Source organism: Arvicanthis niloticus, chromosome 8, assembly GCF_011762505.2.
Source record: "Arvicanthis niloticus isolate mArvNil1 chromosome 8, mArvNil1.pat.X, whole genome shotgun sequence".
Lineage (NCBI taxonomy): Eukaryota > Metazoa > Chordata > Mammalia > Rodentia > Muridae > Arvicanthis > Arvicanthis niloticus.
The window spans coordinates 82,608,737-82,627,776 of record NC_047665.1 but is presented as its reverse complement, the minus strand read 5'-3'; the positions used below and the strand labels follow the sequence as shown (position 1 = coordinate 82,627,776).

The following is a 19,040-nucleotide window of genomic DNA, read 5'->3' as shown; positions in this document are numbered from 1 at the left end:
GGTGTATTCCAAGGAGAGGTGGAAGGCTCTAAATGACCAAGCTGTACTTGTTCTTTAATCAGCCTTGTAGCAGCTTCCAATTTCTCAGAGGATAGGGGTCATTGAGGAACCCACACGGCCTCCTCCGTAAGCCAGGGTATGGGCATAGAACCCTCAATGGCAACTAGGGAAAACCCAAACCTTGTCTTCCTGTATTACTCTCTTGTGAGATTGGGCTTAATCTTCCTTGTTCTTTTCTGCCAAGGCCTTTTCCTTCCTTATATCCCATCCTGTTCATAATATCGATAGCTTGTTGAGAATACTCATTAGTTAATGTTAATCTTAGGTCTTGTAAGATGTCTCTTCCCCAGAGATTAACGGGGAGAGGAAGCACATAAGGTATAAAGCTTCCTGTTTGACCTTCTGGTGCCTGCCAAGTCAATGAGCATGAACTGACTGTAGGGCTGGCTTCATATCCCAACCCTTGTAAGGAGTGGGATGATTGTGTAACAGGTCACGCCTTAGGCCACCAGTTGGAGGAAATAATACTTTTATCAGCTCCTGTGTCCAAAATTCCGATAAAGTTCTTCCCCTCTATCATTAATTGTAAGGTGGGTCTAGTTTTAAGGTCAACTACCAAGTGAGCAAAATCAGTCCCTGAAGAACCAAGTCCCTTGGTGCCTCTAGGCACCCTGGTGGATGGGAAACAATTATGCAATTTTGGAAGGACAACCAATTTAGCAATCCTATCTCCAGGAGAGATAGAAAATATGCCTTGTGGACAAGAACAGAGAACTTGAAGTTCCCCAGTATAGTCTTGGTCTATCACACCAGGATGAACTACAAGCCCTTTCAAGGTAAGAGAGGAGCAACCTAGAATGAGGCCGACACTTCCCTCAGGCAGGGGACCTTTAAAATCAACCTTAGTAGCTTGTACGCCCACATGAGGCATTAATAAGAATTGGGAGGTGGAATGAAGGTCCAGTCCTGTGGAGCCTCTTGCAGCTCTGTGGCTAGAGGTGTCCTCCGGTTGCCGACTCATATCCCATATTTTTTGGGGCCCTGGGATCTGGGGCCCGGAAATCCGTTTTTTGGAATGCCTTCATCTCTTTCCACTGGTGGGGAATCATGTTGAATAAGCTTTCCTTGAATATCTCTAACTGAACGACACTCATTAGCCCAATGATAACCTTTTTTGCATTTGGTACAAAGCTCTGGAGTTCTTTTTTGAGTGGAAGCATGACATTCTCGTTTCAGATGACCTGGTTTGCCACAGTTATAGCAGACTTTACGGCTGCCAGGACTTGGGTGGTTTTGGCTTTGTAAGATAGCTGCTGCAAGGCCGGCATTAGTAAGTGGGCCTCCAAGTCCTCGGCAAACCTTTATCCAGTCTGTCAACCCTTTGTTTCTTCTAGGGGTAATGACTGCCCTGCACTCTGGTGAGGCATTTTCATACACCAGTTGTTCTATCAGTGGTTTAACTCGCTCCGGGTCTCCAAAAATCCTGCCTGCTGTTTCTGTCATCCTAGTCTGAGAATGGCTCTTGGGGGTCTTGTAATATTTTTGTTAGGTGTCCCCCGGCCTCACCTTTCTTTGAGAGGGCCTTCCATGCTTTAATAGCAGCAGCTGAAATTTGGCCATATGCTCCCCAATCGTAATTTGTTTGGTCATTAACAAACTGTCCTTGTCCTGTTAACAGTTCAAACATCCACTCTCTTTTATTGCCTTCCGCATTGGCGTTGGCCCTTGCTTGTACTTGAGAAGCATCATGCCATAAGGCTTTCCATTCCATGTACTGTCCCATATTAGGGAGAGCAGCTTTTACTGTATTTTGCCAATCATTCGAGGTCATCGCCATAGTGGCAAATCTCTCAAGCTGCATGACTGTAAAATTAGCATCAACTCCATATCTGTTAACTGATTCAGCAAGTTCCTTAATAGGGGTATATTCTACCGGTGCGTGGACGTGACCTCCCTCCACAACCTCAAACACCGGAAAGGCTTGTAATAACTTTCTTTTATCTCCCTTTGAAAGGAAGGAGTCTGAGCAGCGCTTCTCCTCATAAGGCGGAGGAGCACTGGGAACAGTGGGTCAGGGGGTCGCAACTGGCTGAGAAGCCGTGCGGTTCTTATCTCTTGTTTTCTTTTGCTTTCGATTTTGTAGCGGCAGCCGCTCATCTGGATGGTACCTTTCTTCCTCATAGCAGGCTGCCTCTTCATCTAAGTCTCTCTCCTCAGAGGGGCTTAGCTCCTCTGACTCAGAGATATCAAGCTCTAAGGCCTCCAGTTCCTGTACCGGATAAAGAGATTTCCTTTCCAGCTTCCTTTCTCCCTCCTCACACTTCTCCTCCAGGGCATCTTTTCCCTTATCTTTGTTCTCCTTAAGTTTCTCACCCAGGGCATATTTTCCCTTATCTCTCTCCTCCGCAGACTGGGCGTCTTTGGAAGGGCCTTTTATCTTAGGTATACCTTTCCTTTTTTCTTTGTGAGCTCCTAACCTTTTATCCCACTCTGCTTCTGACATGCTGTCTTGTAACTCCTCTAACACTCCCTGGCCTGCCGCTATAGCCGAGCGGCATTTCTCTTCCTGTAAACACGATCTCACAAGCCTCCACAGCACTCTAGTTCCAGGCTTTAATTTCCCATTCTGCTGTTCTCTAATCAAGTCACCCTCCAGTTTGTCCCAGGAGACGAGAGTTAGTGACCCTGAGCATATATACCAGGGCGTTACGCGGTCTACCTCCTTCACAATCCCCTCCAACGTTTTTGTAGAGACTTTTAATTCATGCTGTCGCAAGAGCGACTGAAGCGCCATAATCACGGAATGTGAAGCCCCCATGCTTCTCTCTTATCTACGAGAGAAGCTGACACACAGGGAGGGGCACCGAGGCTTATCTACATCCGTCTAACTGCGCCCAACGGCGGCAAGTCTCTTAGCACCAGCCTTTATGGAAGCAAAATGAAACCAAAAGAAAGAGAACGAGCGCTACTGTCACAATAGGAATGGCTTCAACAAGTCCTGCCAACTGGGGAGAGAGATGAGACAAATCAAGACCAAACATGCCTTACAGAGTTTATCTTTGTCTTGCAGTTCTGAATCCTTCTCCTCAAACACGGAGGGTCTCCTCAGCGCCTCCGGTGGTGAGGCTTCCCAGTGTCCCGGGTTTCGGCACCAGCTGTAACCCGTGAGATCGTCTCACCAGCAAGAACGCACGCGGGCACCATGATCCTTCTGCAGCAAGCGTTTATTGCGATGGGAAGAGGAAGACAAAAGAACCCCAAACGGTGCCAGCTTAAATAGTCCTTAAGGCGGTGATTGGCTGCTCGCTCATTAGCCATATGATGCCCCGGGTTGGGCTGTGAGTTGACACGCTCCTAGCCCTTGCGCATGTGCACGGAACCTATCCACCAAAAATCATCAGCGAACCGGTGGTGGCGCAGCCTGTAAGGCCTCCGCCTACAGAGGGCGCGGCTCTCTACACAGATCAAGGTTAGATATTGGAAGAGTGTCTTAAAGAGCATTATTAGAAGCTTTGGGGTTAGGCTGGTGAAGGACCAAGGAAAACTTTAACAGTGGGCAAAGAGATGAGAAATTTTCTTATGTAGTAAAATAAAGGTCAGCAAAGTCTGTTGTCTGTAATAAAATGAAAAATTTTAAATTATTATGTGATAAACAGATATATATATAAACAATAAAGTCTCCAGGAATAATGCTAAGAGTGTAAACACTTCTATTTTGGCCATGCATAATAAAGCTCAAATAAAAAGAGATTAAATTATAGAATAAAATACAAACACAAGATTAATTTTCAACACGTATTTTTGAACTCACAGGGTCCAATACTTGATGTTTTACTTTTATGTTTACATTCTTTTTTTGCATTTTTTTTAATTTGGATTTTTTTAAAATCTTTAATCTTTTTTTACACTGCAGTCATTATCCTCATCCAGTTCTGCCCTCTGTCAGTTCCTCATCTTATTCCTCCTCTGCCTCCAAGAGGATGTCCTCACTCCCACAACTGCCACATCCCACAAGGCCTCCCTAGGGCCACAAGTCTCTAGAAGGTTAGATGTATCTTCTCTCACTAAGGCCAGAGCAGGCAGTCCTCTGCTGTATATGTGTTGGGGGCGTTGGACCTGCCTGGTTGGTGGCTCAGTGTCTGAGAGATCTTGGGAATCCAGGTTTGCTGAGACTGCTCGTATTCCTATGGGGTTACCCTCATCCTCAATGTCTTCTAACCTTTCCTAATTCAACCACAAGGGTTCCCGACTTCAGACCATTAGTTGGGTGTAAGAATCTGCTTTTATCTCTGTCAGATGCTTGTTGGGCCGCTGGGAAGGTAGCCAGGCTAGGCTACAGGCATCCTGTCTGTAAGTACATCACAGCATCAGTAATAGTGTCAGGTTTTGGAGCCTCTTCTTGAGATGGGTCCAAATTTGGATCATTCACTGTACCTCCATTCCCTCAGTCTATTTTTTTATTTTTGTCCCTGCAGTTCTTTCAGACAGAAACAATTCTGGGTCAGAGTTTGTTACTATAGGATGGCAACCCCATCACTCTACTTGATGGCTTGTCTTTCTACTGGAGGTGAATTCTACAAGTTCCCTCTCCCCACTGTAGGGCATTTCATCTAAGGTGGCTCCCTTTCATTCTTGAGATTCTCTTACCTTCCAGGTCTCTGGTATATTCTAGAGGATCCCCTGACCTCCCACCTCCTGAGGTTGTATATTTCCATTCATTCTGCTGGCCTTTGGGGCTTCTTAATTTCTGGTCTTTCCCCACAATACCTGATCATGTTCTCCTTTTCCTCTGTCTCTCCCCCACCTTTCTCCCACCCAGTTTCCTCCCTCCTTTTGCCCTCTGCTTTCTTCTCTCTGTGGGATTGAAGCATCCTCTCTTAGGCTCTTTGGCTTGTTAACCTTCTTGATTTCTGTATTGTATCCTGGGTATTCCATACATTTTTGGCTAATATATTATTAGTAGTACTATTAGTGAGTATGTACCATGAATGTCCTTTTGGATCCGAGATACTACACTCAGGGATTTTTCTCTTATTCTAGTGACTCCTAGAAAAGGTTTTAAATTAAGGATCCTTGACGATTCAGACAGCAAAATAAAATTGTTTAAGGTATCATTCATGTTAGTATGTGAGTATCAAGGGTATGTCTGAAAGATGGCAGATTAAAATCAATAGGGTAAGTTAGACATGGTGGTACACATTCATAATCCCATCATGCTGGAGGCTATGGCAGAACCATAAGTCCTAGGCTAGTAGGATCTGTCTCAAAAATAAAACAACCTTAATTTTGATTAGTCCTTTCCCTTTCCTGATGTTTTTAACCTTGTCCCCAACCTATCATCACTTAAGTCTACATTCATACAAAAGATCCTGTTTATTTTAGTGGGTCAAATACACATTAAAAAGACATGAATGTAACATGTGCAAGAAGACTTTCAGTAGGAGAGGAAGAAGAGTGAGGGAGGTTAATTGGGAGGAGGGAAGGGGGTAAAAACCTGGGCAACAATCATAGATGTGCATACATATATGTGTTTATACATATTATATATTATATATACACATGTATGCATGTGTATTTGTATAATAAAGCTTTAATAAAAAAGCAACACAAAAGTCAAACACAAACAAATATAACTCTTCAGGGTAGCAGCAACTGCAGTCTCTTGGGAAATTTAAGATAGATGAGGGATTATCTTACATCCATTTGAATGTGGGTTTTGTTTAATGAAATGAAATACAAATTTATGCTTAGGGAATACTTAGGAATCAACAAAGCATTTAGAAGCATTGTGTTGAGAAAGCAAAGCATAAGAATTTTCTTCTACATCTAGTACACAGACACAATGAGGTCAGGGATGAGATGAAAGGAAAATTCTATAGTGAGATTGTAGAGAGGGCTCCAGGAACTGCCAGTCACTGTTAGAGAGTGAGTGGAGCCAGAGGCTGTGGCCTCATTAGAGTAGAGCTATGCTGGGTGTTGAATTTACTCCATAGTGCCATCTGGAAGCCTTGATTTGTGCAATAACAGATTGTGAAACAATAAAACAGACTCTTCCTATTTTAAAATGTCACAATATTTTATTGTTTGGAAACTTTATACATGCATATAAATGTGTGATCAAACCCAACTCCCCATTTCCTCTCCTTAAATTCCTCTCCTCTATCCCCCTATTTCCCCTTGTAACCACATGTGATCTCTTCTCTCTCTGTCTCTCTGTCTCTGTCTGTCTGTCTCTCTGTCTGTCTGTCTTTTTGTCTGTCTGTCTCTCTGTGTGTGTATGCTGCATGTGTATGTGTAGAATTATCTACACATACACACATACACACATCCCTGAAGGAAAATTACTCTTCCTTCTCATCAATTGCTAATAGATTCTGAGTTACAGATGGGACCTTGCGAGTTCCTCCACCATCCATACCAGATCTTAGCTATCTTGATCTTGTGCAGATTTTGTACCTGGAATCATATCTACTATGAGTTCATGCATTCAGTGGTCCTATTATATCAGCTAAATAAATTTCACCATAGATGTCTACTACTTTTGGCTTTAGTATTCTTTCTGTCCACTCTGTGAGATTCTCTCTGAGATTGTGAACTTGACATAGATGTTTCATTTAGAAGTGAGCACCCCACACTTTCTTATTCTCTGCAAGTTGACCAGTTTTGGATCTCTGTATCTACTGCAAAAGCAAATGTCTCTGATAAGGGTTCAAAGATACATTACTCTGAGTAAAAGATAAGAACTTAGGAAACAGTTTAATTTTATATCCTTTTAGCATAATAACAGTATTAGTCTCTCTTCTAAGGTATATGTCTAGTCAGTCATAGGATTTTAGCTCACTTAAAAATACCAGGCATGAGTTCTGTCTTGTGCAACAGAAGACAATTCAATTATAAAGCAGTTGATCAGAGAGCATTCATGTCACTGTTGCACTAGGAGGTATATCTTACTGGGCTAGTCATTATCGTCACTCACTGGGTTCCCATGTGGGTAATATTGTTGAATAATTTTCTGTTATGCCAGGCTAATCTTTGACTTTTCTTAAGAGCCTGATGTATGAAAACAAAACAAAACAAACAAAATAAAACAAAACAAAACTTTAGTTCCTTCTTTAAAGCCAGGAACATGTTTGTCAAGGCTAGCAAAGGGAGCTAGGGCTTTGGGGTATCCTGGGAATTCAGCTTCTCCCTGCAATGGAAGATGCCTTCCAAATGATGCTGAATGCTTTGTCTCTGGTGCACTTGAAATATCCTGTGTTTCCTTTGTGTAACATTGCTTGGTTAGCTTCTTGATAACTTTGCCCAATTGTATGATAATGTTCTGCTGACTCTGTCCCATTTTCCCCCTGCAAAGGGCATATAAGATGCAGTACTTCTTAATAAACTTGCTTGCATGTGCCATCAGCTTGTTAAGACCTCCTAGTTCCAAACTTTCCTGTCTTTATCTCTTTCCTTCCAGGACCCCGTCACTGAAGAATGACCAGCTAGCCCAGGTCATCCTCTGTAGTATAAATAAAAACTTCTAACACTATGGAAGCCAGCAGAACAGTTGAAGCTTCCTGTTTGATTCCTCCACATCATGGTTTAATGTTTTGAAAACTCTATGGGACTCTACTTAACAACTACTCAAAATGAGATAACTTACACTTGGTAACAATGCTATCTGGAAAAGGCATCATTGCCTTATGTTATTGAGTAACATCATTTAAACTCCTTGTAAATGTATATGTGTAGAGTGTGTGTGTGTGTGTGTGTGTGTGTGTGTGTGTGATGTATGTCTATGCATATGATGTGTACGTTTATGTATATGATGCATATGTATATAAGTGTACATTTATACATTTTAAGAAACCAATAGGTTTCCATGTAGCATTTTTAAAGTTCTTTAGTTTTAGCTATCCCTCTGTATGCTTTCTTCTTTACTCAGCCCCTCCATCTTCCATGACATTTAACCATTCCTTTTCCATTATCACCTTTCATTTAGTCCCACCTGAAGTCTTTTTCCCTTTTGTTGAAATCCTGACCCATGTCCTGTTTCCCCGACTGATTTGTTTAGCCCAGCAAGCTCTTTATTGACCATACCAAGTGATTAGTATTAGTGTCAACTAATACTGGGCAGGATTGAACCTGAGGGTTCCTGCACATGTATGCCTGGAAGAGGTCTAGGCAGGCAGGGATACACCAGCCACAAGGCACAGCTTTATCTTCTGCATTTCATCTTCTGTCTTCCCTCAAATAGCTGCTTCCTGCTGTCTCTATCATCTACCTGGACTCCTCAGGGCTCCTTCAGATGAAGTCAAGGCACAGATAGCATTGCCAAATATGTCACACACTTGTGCAATCCTATAGAAATGCTTTATAAAAAATATAAAAAGAATGATGGCAGATAAAATAATAAGGTTGACATTAGAACCAATTGTATGTATGTGCTATACCTTTGAAAATAAAACATAAAATTAGAAATAATTTTTAACTTAATGCTTTTAAAACATCAAAATTTTGCAATAAAAATAAAAATCCTTAGAAATATATACCACTAACGTATTTTATTGCAAAGGGGAAAATGATTCAAATTAATTTAGAAAAACTATTTTAAGAGAACAGATTAAATACAAAACAAGTGGAAGAAATTATCTTTTTTTATGTCTGACAATGCTTCACAGAATGCATACATTAAAAACTATATAATGAGATTATGATAATGAGAATTTACCCTTAAAGTAAACATAAGGAAATGAAAAAACATTTCAGGAGCTGTGAGAACTTCTTCAGTTATAAATAAATTATATTCTATTACACGTGAAAATATTTTACTTCCTTATTTAAAAGGAGGGAAAATAATTTACACTCAGTATTCAGTGTAAGTATGTTTTAGTCAGGATTTCTATTCCTGCACAAAAAATCATGACCAAGAAGCAAGTTGGGGAGGAAAGGGTTTATTCAGTTTACACTTCCTCTTTGCTGTTCAACACCAAAGGAAGTCCGGACAGGAACTCACATAGGGCAGGAACTTGGAGGCAGGAGCTGCTGCAGAGGCCATGGAGGGGTGCTGCTTACTGGCTTGCTTCCCCTGGCTTGCTCATCTTGCTTTCTTATAGAACCCAAGACCACCAGCCCAGGAATGGTACCACTCACAGTGGGCTGGGCCCTCCCCCCTTGATCACTAATTGAGAAAATGCCTTACAGCTGGATCTCATGGAGGTATTTCCTCAACTGAGACACCTTTCTCTGTGATACCTCTAGCCCATTGACACACAAAACAAGCCAGTACAAAGTATGTAGTGTGAGTTACTTCTGAAATAAAGAATGTCATGAAAATTCCTGTGGCAATAACAACTGCTTGAATTGCAAAATGCAAAAGAGAGGCAAAAGCAAAACTAGAGATAGAATTTCGCAGTAGGACAGGGCTAATCCTACAAGGCTGCCTTTCTAATCCTGTAATTGTCTTTGGTCATTTGCTTTAGAATTTATCCTCTAGAGAATGGGCTTAAACCAGCAAACCTAAATCCTAATTGTGGTTTTGAGTGGTGGGAAGGCATATTTTTCTCATAGAAATTTCTCTTTTGCAAACACCTACCTAAGTGTATACATATATGTTCATTTCAAAAGACTAGCACACAGTACATATAAAGGTGGAGATAGGTAGAATTAAATTCAAATTGCATAATACATACTAAAATATGTATTTTAGCATAGTTGCTAAAATAAAGAGGAGTTCTAAGTGGAAAGAAAGGACTAATAAGAGAAACATTGCAAAACAGTCTGACTTGGAATCGTACTCTGAGTCTCTGTAAATAGAGTAACACTCCATATAATGGTGTTCAGCCATCAATATTTAAGTTAAAATTAAATTAATATTTATGGTAGTCCCATAGGATTTCATTACCCGGTGACATTCATTCATCTGAGTTTTTATGAATGTACTCAGAATTTGTGCATGACAGAAGTGACTAAGAAACATTTCATGAAATGTATTTTCATTGTCAAGTGCTATGTCACAGGACATGCAATAATCTCTCTTATGAAATATCTCTGATAAAACATATAAGAAATTGATTGTAGCAGCATGTCTAAATTTGGTGATGCTTTTCCTTCTCTATTATTCACAAGACTAGGTTTTGCAATGAAAATCGATAAATATGTGTTATATTTAAAGTATTTAACTCAAAATCAATATGTTTTATAATAACAGTTAAAACTATCTGGCATCATCCAGGCATGTGGGCACGTGGGCACGTGGGCAGGTGGGCACGTGGGCACGTGGGCATGTGGGAAGCTAGGGCATAAAGGTAAAGGTCAACACCTTCGCTACACAGGAAGTTTGAAGCACAATCAATTCTTTGATATCTGCATTAAGGTCTATGAAGTTCTGCACAGGCTGCTTGGCTCATGTGCTTAGACAAGAGCCACCCAACTTTGTAGAGTCTCTGCTTCCTTCTCCCCCAATTTAGAAGGATGAATCAGCTACTAGCATTCTATGCTCCTGTCCTGCATTTAGTAAAGTCTGATGTGTCCTCTTCTACCCCATTGACTACATGTTCTTATTTACATGAATCAAAGATGACACTAGGCAGCAAGCAAGACAAAGTACTTAGCGATTTTCTGAACCAGGAACAAGTACAAAAAAGAAAGTGTTGGTGTTCTTGATGCTACAGTTATAGCAATAACGGTATGTTCTCAGTGTTACAGTCATAGCAATAACTGTATGTTCTTGATGCTACAATCATGGAGACATCTGTGGTTCTTGATGCTACAATCATAGTGACACCTCTGTGTTCTTGATGCTACATAGTGCCACCTGTAGGTTTGTCCACTTTGTCTTCTCGCATTTCAAGTTATTGAAGGTTTACTTTGCTGCCAAGAAGTAATCTTCCATAACAAAACACTTCTTGGCTTTCAAAATATTAAATCTTAGCCTAAAGAAGAGAAATCTGAGCTAGCTCATTATTATCTTGTGGCTAATGCAGGCTGTGATGCTATAGACCATTCATCATTATGTGGGAGACAGAAAACAAAAGAGAAGCATTTCTCTCCTGCAGACTCAAAGTAAACACTTGGAACTTCAGAGCTGAGAACACATTTAGAGTTAAGAACAACTAAGTCAAGTTGGACCAGGCATATTGTAAATATTACATATCAGCTGGACCATGGAGTATCATAATAATGTACTTGGTCACTTATCATTACTGGTTGTCCATAAATTTCTAGATGAAATAAAACTTTGAACTGACAAACTGAGAAATGCAAAGAAAGCTTCCCTAGTATAAATAGCATCACACAATCTTTTGAAGCCCAGAGAGAAAATAAGGAAACAAACAAACAAACAAACAAACAAAACAAAGGAAAGAAAGAACCAAAAAGGAAAGGAAGAAAGAATTTATTGTTTCTGCCTGAATGTGTGACTTGAAATATTTGCCTTATCCTGCCTTCATCCTGCACAGTACCCTATATGCATTCCTGTTCTCTAGCTTTCAAAGTGGATCACAGAAAACGCTATATTTCCCAACATGAATTGAATCATGGCAACAGAGAAGACTGGTCTGGTGGAGAATATCTCTCACTCAATGTACTTTCAGTAGCATCTTCTTTTTAAAAAATAAATAATTAAACTTTTACTTACTTTATATCCCACTTTCTGCCTCCCTCCCAGTCACCCCCTCACACAACCCTCCCCCTCTCCTCTGAGTGGGTGGGGACTCTCTGGGTATCCTGACACCCTGGCACATCAAGTCTGCCAGGCTAGGTGCATCCTCTCCCACTGAGGCTAGATAAGGCAGCCCAAATAGAAGAACATATCTGATGTATAGTCAACAGCTTTTGGAATAGCTCCCCCCCCCCAACACACACTCCAGTTGTTCAGGACCCACATGAAAACTAAGCTGCACATTTAGTAGCATCTTCTAATATCATCTAGTATACACTCTTCTCAGGCAGATTTTACAGTCCAGGCTATGGTCACAGACACTCATGTTGAGCATCCTCTAAGAGCTACTTGGCTACTACAAGTCAGGTGTAAGGAGAGGAGGCCTTCATCTCACAGTATGGTCCAGATTCTCATAGCTGCCATCTGTGACTGTGGCTTTTAAAGTTAGTTTTGACTGAAGATGCTATAGAACTATTGTTCTTTCTCATGCTGTGCTCAAGATTTGCTCTGAGATCCAGGTCCATCATCATAGTAATACCTGCCCATTACCATCCTGGGAAGCCACTCAGGGTGTTCCCATTCTAAACACCAGAAGCACCCAGGGCTTCCAGCTTCTATCTCAGTGTTAGCACCATTCTAGCTTCTCCCAAGGCTCCTCAGAGAGTATGTTGTCTCATAAATTCTTAACAACATATTTGAAACTAACAACTTAATCATTATAATGTATTATTCAATCAACTAGAAGTGCTTCCTTTTTAGTGTGGGGGGAGGTAAGAAACTGCTGTAAAATATATCTTCATTTTAAAGGCATCTGTTGTTTCTTGGGAGAGATTAGCTGTCAGTCAGTCATCAATTTTATTTTACTGTGTGGCTAAGATTATTTGTTGTAATTAAAGACCATGCTCAAGTCTGTACAAATTTGCCTTATCTATAAAAATGGTATTTTCAGTTCTATTCATGTAATAATCTTAAGTGTGCTGGACAAGTGATTTTCTCCAGGTATTCTAGGACATATCCTGGGGGAATATGGACTCCAGGATCAGGGTTCAATGTATTTCTTACAAGGACCATCTAGTCCTCTTAGTAGAGTAGGGACATGGGGATCATGGATCAGTGTCATGTTGATGGGGGATGATCCAAGCCACCAGGCAGAAAGCCTCCACTCCTCTCCACAGATTCAGGGACCTGTCTCATTTAACACTGTCTTCGAAGCAGTGAATCCACAAGGTCATGGAGCTCCCTCTCCTACTTCAGAGGCTTCAGGCTCCATGAATGGCTGCTCAGTTTTGGGCTGAAGGGAAACCTGGAACTTCAGGAAACAAGGCTATAATTAGGTAGCTCTTGGAACTGGGAAAGAGCCACTCTCACTTGAAGCCTCATTTTCTTGGTTTCAGCTTCAGAAGGAGGGAGGGAGGAGGGAGGTGAGAGGGAAAAAGGAGGAAAGACTGAGAGTTCAGGGAAGGAAAAAGAGTAAAAAAGGGAAGAGAGAGCAGTGGGAGTTGTTGAGAAGCTTGTATGTGGAGAGGATTTTACAATAGGACAGAGAACTACATTTGCTCAGGAATTAAGGCCAAGAACCGACAAGTGGGATCTCATTAAACTAAAAAGAAAACAATCAAGTGAAGAATGCCACAGAGTGGGAGAGAATCTTCTTCAGCTGCACATCCAATAGAGTATTAAATATTCAGAACCCACAAAGAAAACTCAAAAACAAAGAATCAAGAAAACAAATTACTGAATTAAATAACAGAGTTCTCAAAAGCAGAAATAAAATTTGAGGGTAAATCTATTTTTAAAAGGTGTTCAGCATCCATGCCAAGTAGAGAAAGGCAAATTAATACTACTCGAAGATTTAATCTTACCTCAGCCAAAGTGGCTAAGATCGAGAAAACAGCTGACAACAAATATTGTCGAGTATGGGGAAATGGGAAACTCTCATTTACTGTTAGTAGAAATCCAAACTGGTGCAGCCACTGTGGAAATGTATGTGGAGAATTACTTACAAAGCTAAAAATAGGTCTACTAAATCACTCTGGCTTTTACCCAATGGACTCAATACCTAACTATAGACATACTTTCTCAGTCATCTTCATTGCCACTGTCTTCAGAATAGAGAAATACAAACAACCCAAATGTCCCTCAACTGATTAATGAATAATGTGGCATATATATATATATATATATATATATATATATATATATATATATGGAACTTTATTCAGCTTTAAATAATTCTCATGAAAATTGTAGGTAAATATAGGCAACTGAAAAAACATTATATTGCATGAGGCCACCAGGAATACAATGCCAAATATCTTCTCTTATTGTGGATCCTGCAATAATTTCAGGACCCAGAAAAATAGAAAGAGACCATGGGGAAGGCTGTTAGAAGTACCTCAAAGGGAGCATATTAGAACATAGGTATTATGAAAGAAGAAAGGGAAAATGCATAGTTTACTGGAGTCTTCACAGGGAATGACAATGCCCCTTCCCAAGAGCCATAGACCTCCTAACAAAACCCCAGCTCCAGGCAGGGAGAACTCCTTTTTGAGTGATTGTTCAGGAGAACCAAGAACGACTCCCCAAACAATGTAGTTTGTTGCCATTGCCCGTGGTTGACTTTTAGAACTTGAAATGAAGAACCTATCACTGAAACATACATTTCACCATACATTTCAGGCAAAAGACTGCAATATTGTCTGGAACTGGCCAGGAAACTTAATTCTTGATAACCTGTGCTCTAGATTCCAAAGGTGCTATGTAAGCTATCTAAAGGGACAGAAGAAATCAACAGTCCTTCCCAGCTGTAAAGCTGACAGACCACAATCAACACCTCCACAATCCACACAGACAGACAGACACAGACACAGACACAGACACAGACACAGACACAGACACAGACACGCACACGCACACATACACATACACATATACATATGCAAACACAAACAACCTTGAGTTTCCAGGGATCCTGGGATTATGCTGATACAGCCCCATCAGAGAAAGTCCCCATCTGTGCAGAAAAGAATGCATTAATAATGTGATTTTTGGTGCTTTTGTTTAAGCATTTTTGAGCAAAGATTAACAAAACAAACCTTCAAATGGTTGGTACCTTTGGGTTCTTCTTCCTGTCTCCTTGACCACTATTCTAAGTTAGCATTGTTTTGCAGGGCTCCCATGATCCACTTCAGCCTGGCAAAGGCAGCCTTGATTCTCTCTGGGGGCTTAGAAACTTCAGTAACTTCATTCCTCTGTCTGGTAGGCTGGATATAGCTCTGCAGAAGTTGATAAATGACATTTGTGTTGTGATAAGAGTTAGTAGAGTCTGCCCAACTCTACTATCATGGTCACTACTTGTGTTATATTCACTCTCATCCTACCACCCCCATAGCTAAGTGTCTAATTCTTCATGCCCTCTTACTCTTTTCCTCTGGGTAAGTCTTCTACATCTATGCTAGAAAGTCTCATATGAAGCTTTGGACAATCTAAAACTATACAGTATGTGTACCTAAAACAAAGTAAAGATCACACACATACTTGGCTCAATCACATAGCTCAAGTAACTGGGGTGGTGTGTGTGTGTGTGTGTGTGTGTGTGTGTGTGTGTGTGTGCAGGTACATGAGTGAATGTGTGTCAGGAGTACAAACTGCATGTGTGTTTGTCTCTATTGCACACATGTAAGTCAATATCCATGTCTGTGCATGTTGTATTTCTTGCCATTTGACTGCTTAATATTTACTTACTTATTTGTTGCAGTGCTAGGGATGAAATCCCAGAAGCCTTATTATGCTAAACCAAAGCTCTTCTCCTAAGCTGAACTGCATTTCTCTACTTTAATGCTCCTCAAATCAGACTGCATCTATTCCTTCTTCTTTCTCATTTGGCCTCACCTCTGTAGTTATATTTTGGAACAAGTGGAGTTTTGAGCCTACGTATCCTTTCTCCTGCCTCTGAATTCTATCCATATCTTTTCCCAAATGTCAGGATCTAATTTCACAAAGATATTCATTACATCCAAAACCAATTTTCAATGTGGCATAGTTCCCCAAACCATCTTCAAACCGTATCTGAGAGTAATTACACATTTGATTTTTTGAAGAACTCATAGAACTGAATAAACATGTTAAATTCATTTTCTTGGTATGGTGGCACATGCTGGCAGTTTCACCTGTTTACTAATTAAAATACTGTCTTTTTCAGGATAGAGAGAAGAGGGAGGAGGAAGACTCAGGACTCAAGAAGCTAATGAATCTTGGGACACTCAGGAAGTTTATGAATGTTGTAAAATTCACAGTTCCAAAGTTTATGGAAGTGGCAAGCAATTGCTGTTGAGATAGGACTTTAAGGCTGTCGAAACTGCCTATAAATTATGCAAGGAACTTCATGGATGTAGCTGTCTTAAGTTATTACCCAGGACGGGGTAATGCAGTTGCACTTAAATCACCTGTGCTTCTAATATTGCTTACCTATGCTCCTTGAATAACCCTAGTAAACTCAGTTGTCTTCTAAGGTAGACTTGGGTGGAACAATTTCTCTTGTCTGTTGTCTGTACCTTATCTGAAATGAACTAGACATTTTCATGTCCTGGGGAAAATTCACATACTATAATCATACCCAAACAAGCACAACCAGAACCAAAGATACATTGAGTAGAAGACATTGTATGACCCCTGAAGTGGGTGGTAAGACATAAAATTGAGGTCAATCTGGCTGAGGGTAGAATACTTGTCTGTAGGGACAACAAAATATGATTACTTTCTCCTTTGTGATATTGGATGGTGAGCGAAGTTAGAATGACAGATTCAATGTTTGATACCCAGATGATGAAAGCTTTACAGTACAGTGGAGTCATAAAGATACTTGGCCTCCTTCTAGTCATGGTAAATGATGAAATTGTGTGCCACCAAGGAAGATCACGAAAGACTTTTTGTTCAAATATTTTAGTGAAGGATGATCATATGCTGTGCTGTTTATCTTTATCCGTGAGCCTATTGGTCCATATTAGGTGAGGAAGACAATCATATTAGAAGAGAACAGATGAAGGCAGGAGGACAAATCTTTTAAGTTCAGACTCCATTTTAGAGAACCTGACCTAAGTTTGAACTGAGGTAAACTAAGAGGCTGGTACCTAGCATTAGTTTCCAAGTTGCCCCCCAACAAAAAAACCTGAGCCTAGCTCTAGTCTCTAGGCTAATCCTCAATAAGACCAGCATCTCCACGTTATTCCCCCAACACACTGTACCCTCCTCCCACCAGGTTACAAGCCCACCCCTTGCATAATGACCACCAATGCAGACTGGAGCAGAAATTAAGTTTATGGTATGACTCCCAGCACCAGACAATTATGGTAAATTGGAAAGTAGCTTCCAATTAGATGCTTGCACATTTATCCCCTACTTGCTGTTTACTCTAAAGCCTTGCCCTGATAGATATTTGGGGGCTCCCCACCACCACCAAAACCTTCCTGCATGATGGTGGTGCTTTGTGGAAGGTGGGGGGAGGGAGAGATAGCTCAAATAGAATAAGGATCCTGCTATGAGTTGCATCAGATTGGCTTCTGTCTGTTTTTGGGGGGATCACTAACATTTCCCTGGCACTACATAGGCATATATTTTTCACAGCCCACTTTAATAAGGGCTCAACCTACCCTCTAGCCCACCACCCACCAGAAGTAGTAAAAAAAAAAGGTACTTAGGATATGGGGAAGTAGACCTGTTTCGACATAATTATTTGGGAGTAACTCCAAACTTTATTGTCAGGATATCAGCAGTCCAGTATACTAGCAAAGCACTCAACATGAATCTGCAGTTGCAGTTCAGTTCATTCAGGCAGATATCACACATGAATCAGCAATCCAGACAAAACTGCAAGCCTTGCCAACCAGCCCGAGTCCACTGAAGTGGCAAGTAGCCACAAGAAGCTGCAGGAACCTCACAAGAAGTTCTTTGGAGAATTTCTTTCTACGAAGTCACAATAAATGAAGCTCAACAATACAATATAAAGTGAACCAAATACATGTATATCTTCAGCAAAGACTAGGAAGGTAGAGCAACACAAACCAATTCTCTCTCTCTCTCTCTCTCTCTCTCTCTCTCTCTCTCTTTTAATTTTTGTTTGTTTTTTAATTAAATGGTTATTTTATTTATTTACTTTTCAAATGTTGCCCTGCTTCCCAGCCTCTCCTTGACAAACCCCCATCCCATCTCCCTCCCCTTTTCCTCTAAGAGGATACTCCCCATCCATCCACTTCTGACATTCCTCTAGCATCCCCCTACTCTGGGACAACAAACATCCACAGGACAAAGGCCTCTCTTCCCACTGATGCCAGATAAGGCCATCCTCTGCTACATATGTAGCTGGAACCATAGACCTATCCATATATACATTTTGGTTGGTGGTTTAGTCCCTGGGAGCTCTGGGGCAGGGGGTTGGTTAGTTGATATTGTTGTTCTTTTTATGGGGTTGCAATCTTCTTCAGATCCTTCAGTCCTTCCTCTAATTCATGGGCTCAGTCCGATGGTTGCTTGTGAGTATCTGCATTTGTCTTAGATGCTGGCAGAGCTTCTCAGAGGACAGTCATACTAGACTCCTGTCTGGGAATGTCTGGGAATGCATTTTGGCATCAGCAATAGTATCAGGGTTTGGTGTCTGCAGATGGGATAGATCCCAAGATGGCCTTTCTGGATGGCCTTTCCTTTAGTCTGTGCTCAATTTTCTTGTCCCTGTGTCTCCTTTTGACAGGAGCAATTCTGGGTTAAAAATTTTCAGATGGGTGTGTAGCCCCATCCCTCAACTGAGGACCATGCCTATGTACTGGAGGTGGTCTCTTTAAGAGCACTGACTGCTCTTCCAGAGGCCCTGATTTCAATTCCCATCAACCATATTGTGGCTTGTAACCATCTATAATGGGATATGATGCCCTCTTCTGTTGTGTCTGAAGATAGCTATAGTGTACTCATATAAATAAAATAAATAAATCCTAAAAAGTATAAAAGGATGTTGTAACTGAAAATACTGTGTCAGGGACAGTTCTGCTTATACACTGAAGGCCTAGAATCAGCCATAGGCCTGACATAAATGCCTGCTAATACAACGTCTTGGGTCTCTGTGGAAAAAACACTGAAACAGATATTGTAAACAAGCAGCTTTGGTGGAAAGTTGCCAAGCCTAAGTCGTCATAGATCTTGTAGATAGGTAACCTTGGTGGATAGTACCAACCTAGATAAGGACAAGTGAATCATAGGTGAAGTCATAGTGATCTGTCTTCTGAACCTTCACCCAGCTGACACTCTGTTCTGGAAGCTATCTGTACTCCCCCTGAACAATTACCTTCCTGCATCATCCCGTACCTCACATCCTGCCTCTATGTGCATATAACCCCTGTGTGAAAAAAGT

The 19,040-nt window shown here is 41.0% G+C and overlaps 1 protein-coding gene across 1 annotated transcript; it reads right to left on the bottom strand.

Annotated features, from left to right (window-relative positions):
- Nucleotides 1–1,017: 1,017 nt before the first annotated feature.
- LOC143443170 (igE-binding protein-like) lies at nt 1,018–2,794 on the bottom strand. Its single transcript, XM_076938809.1, is given in 3 exon segments — nt 1,018–1,507; nt 1,509–2,057; nt 2,169–2,794. Coding segments are annotated over 3 exon segments (1,665 nt in total).
- Between the last annotated feature and the right edge of the window lie 16,246 nt (nt 2,795–19,040).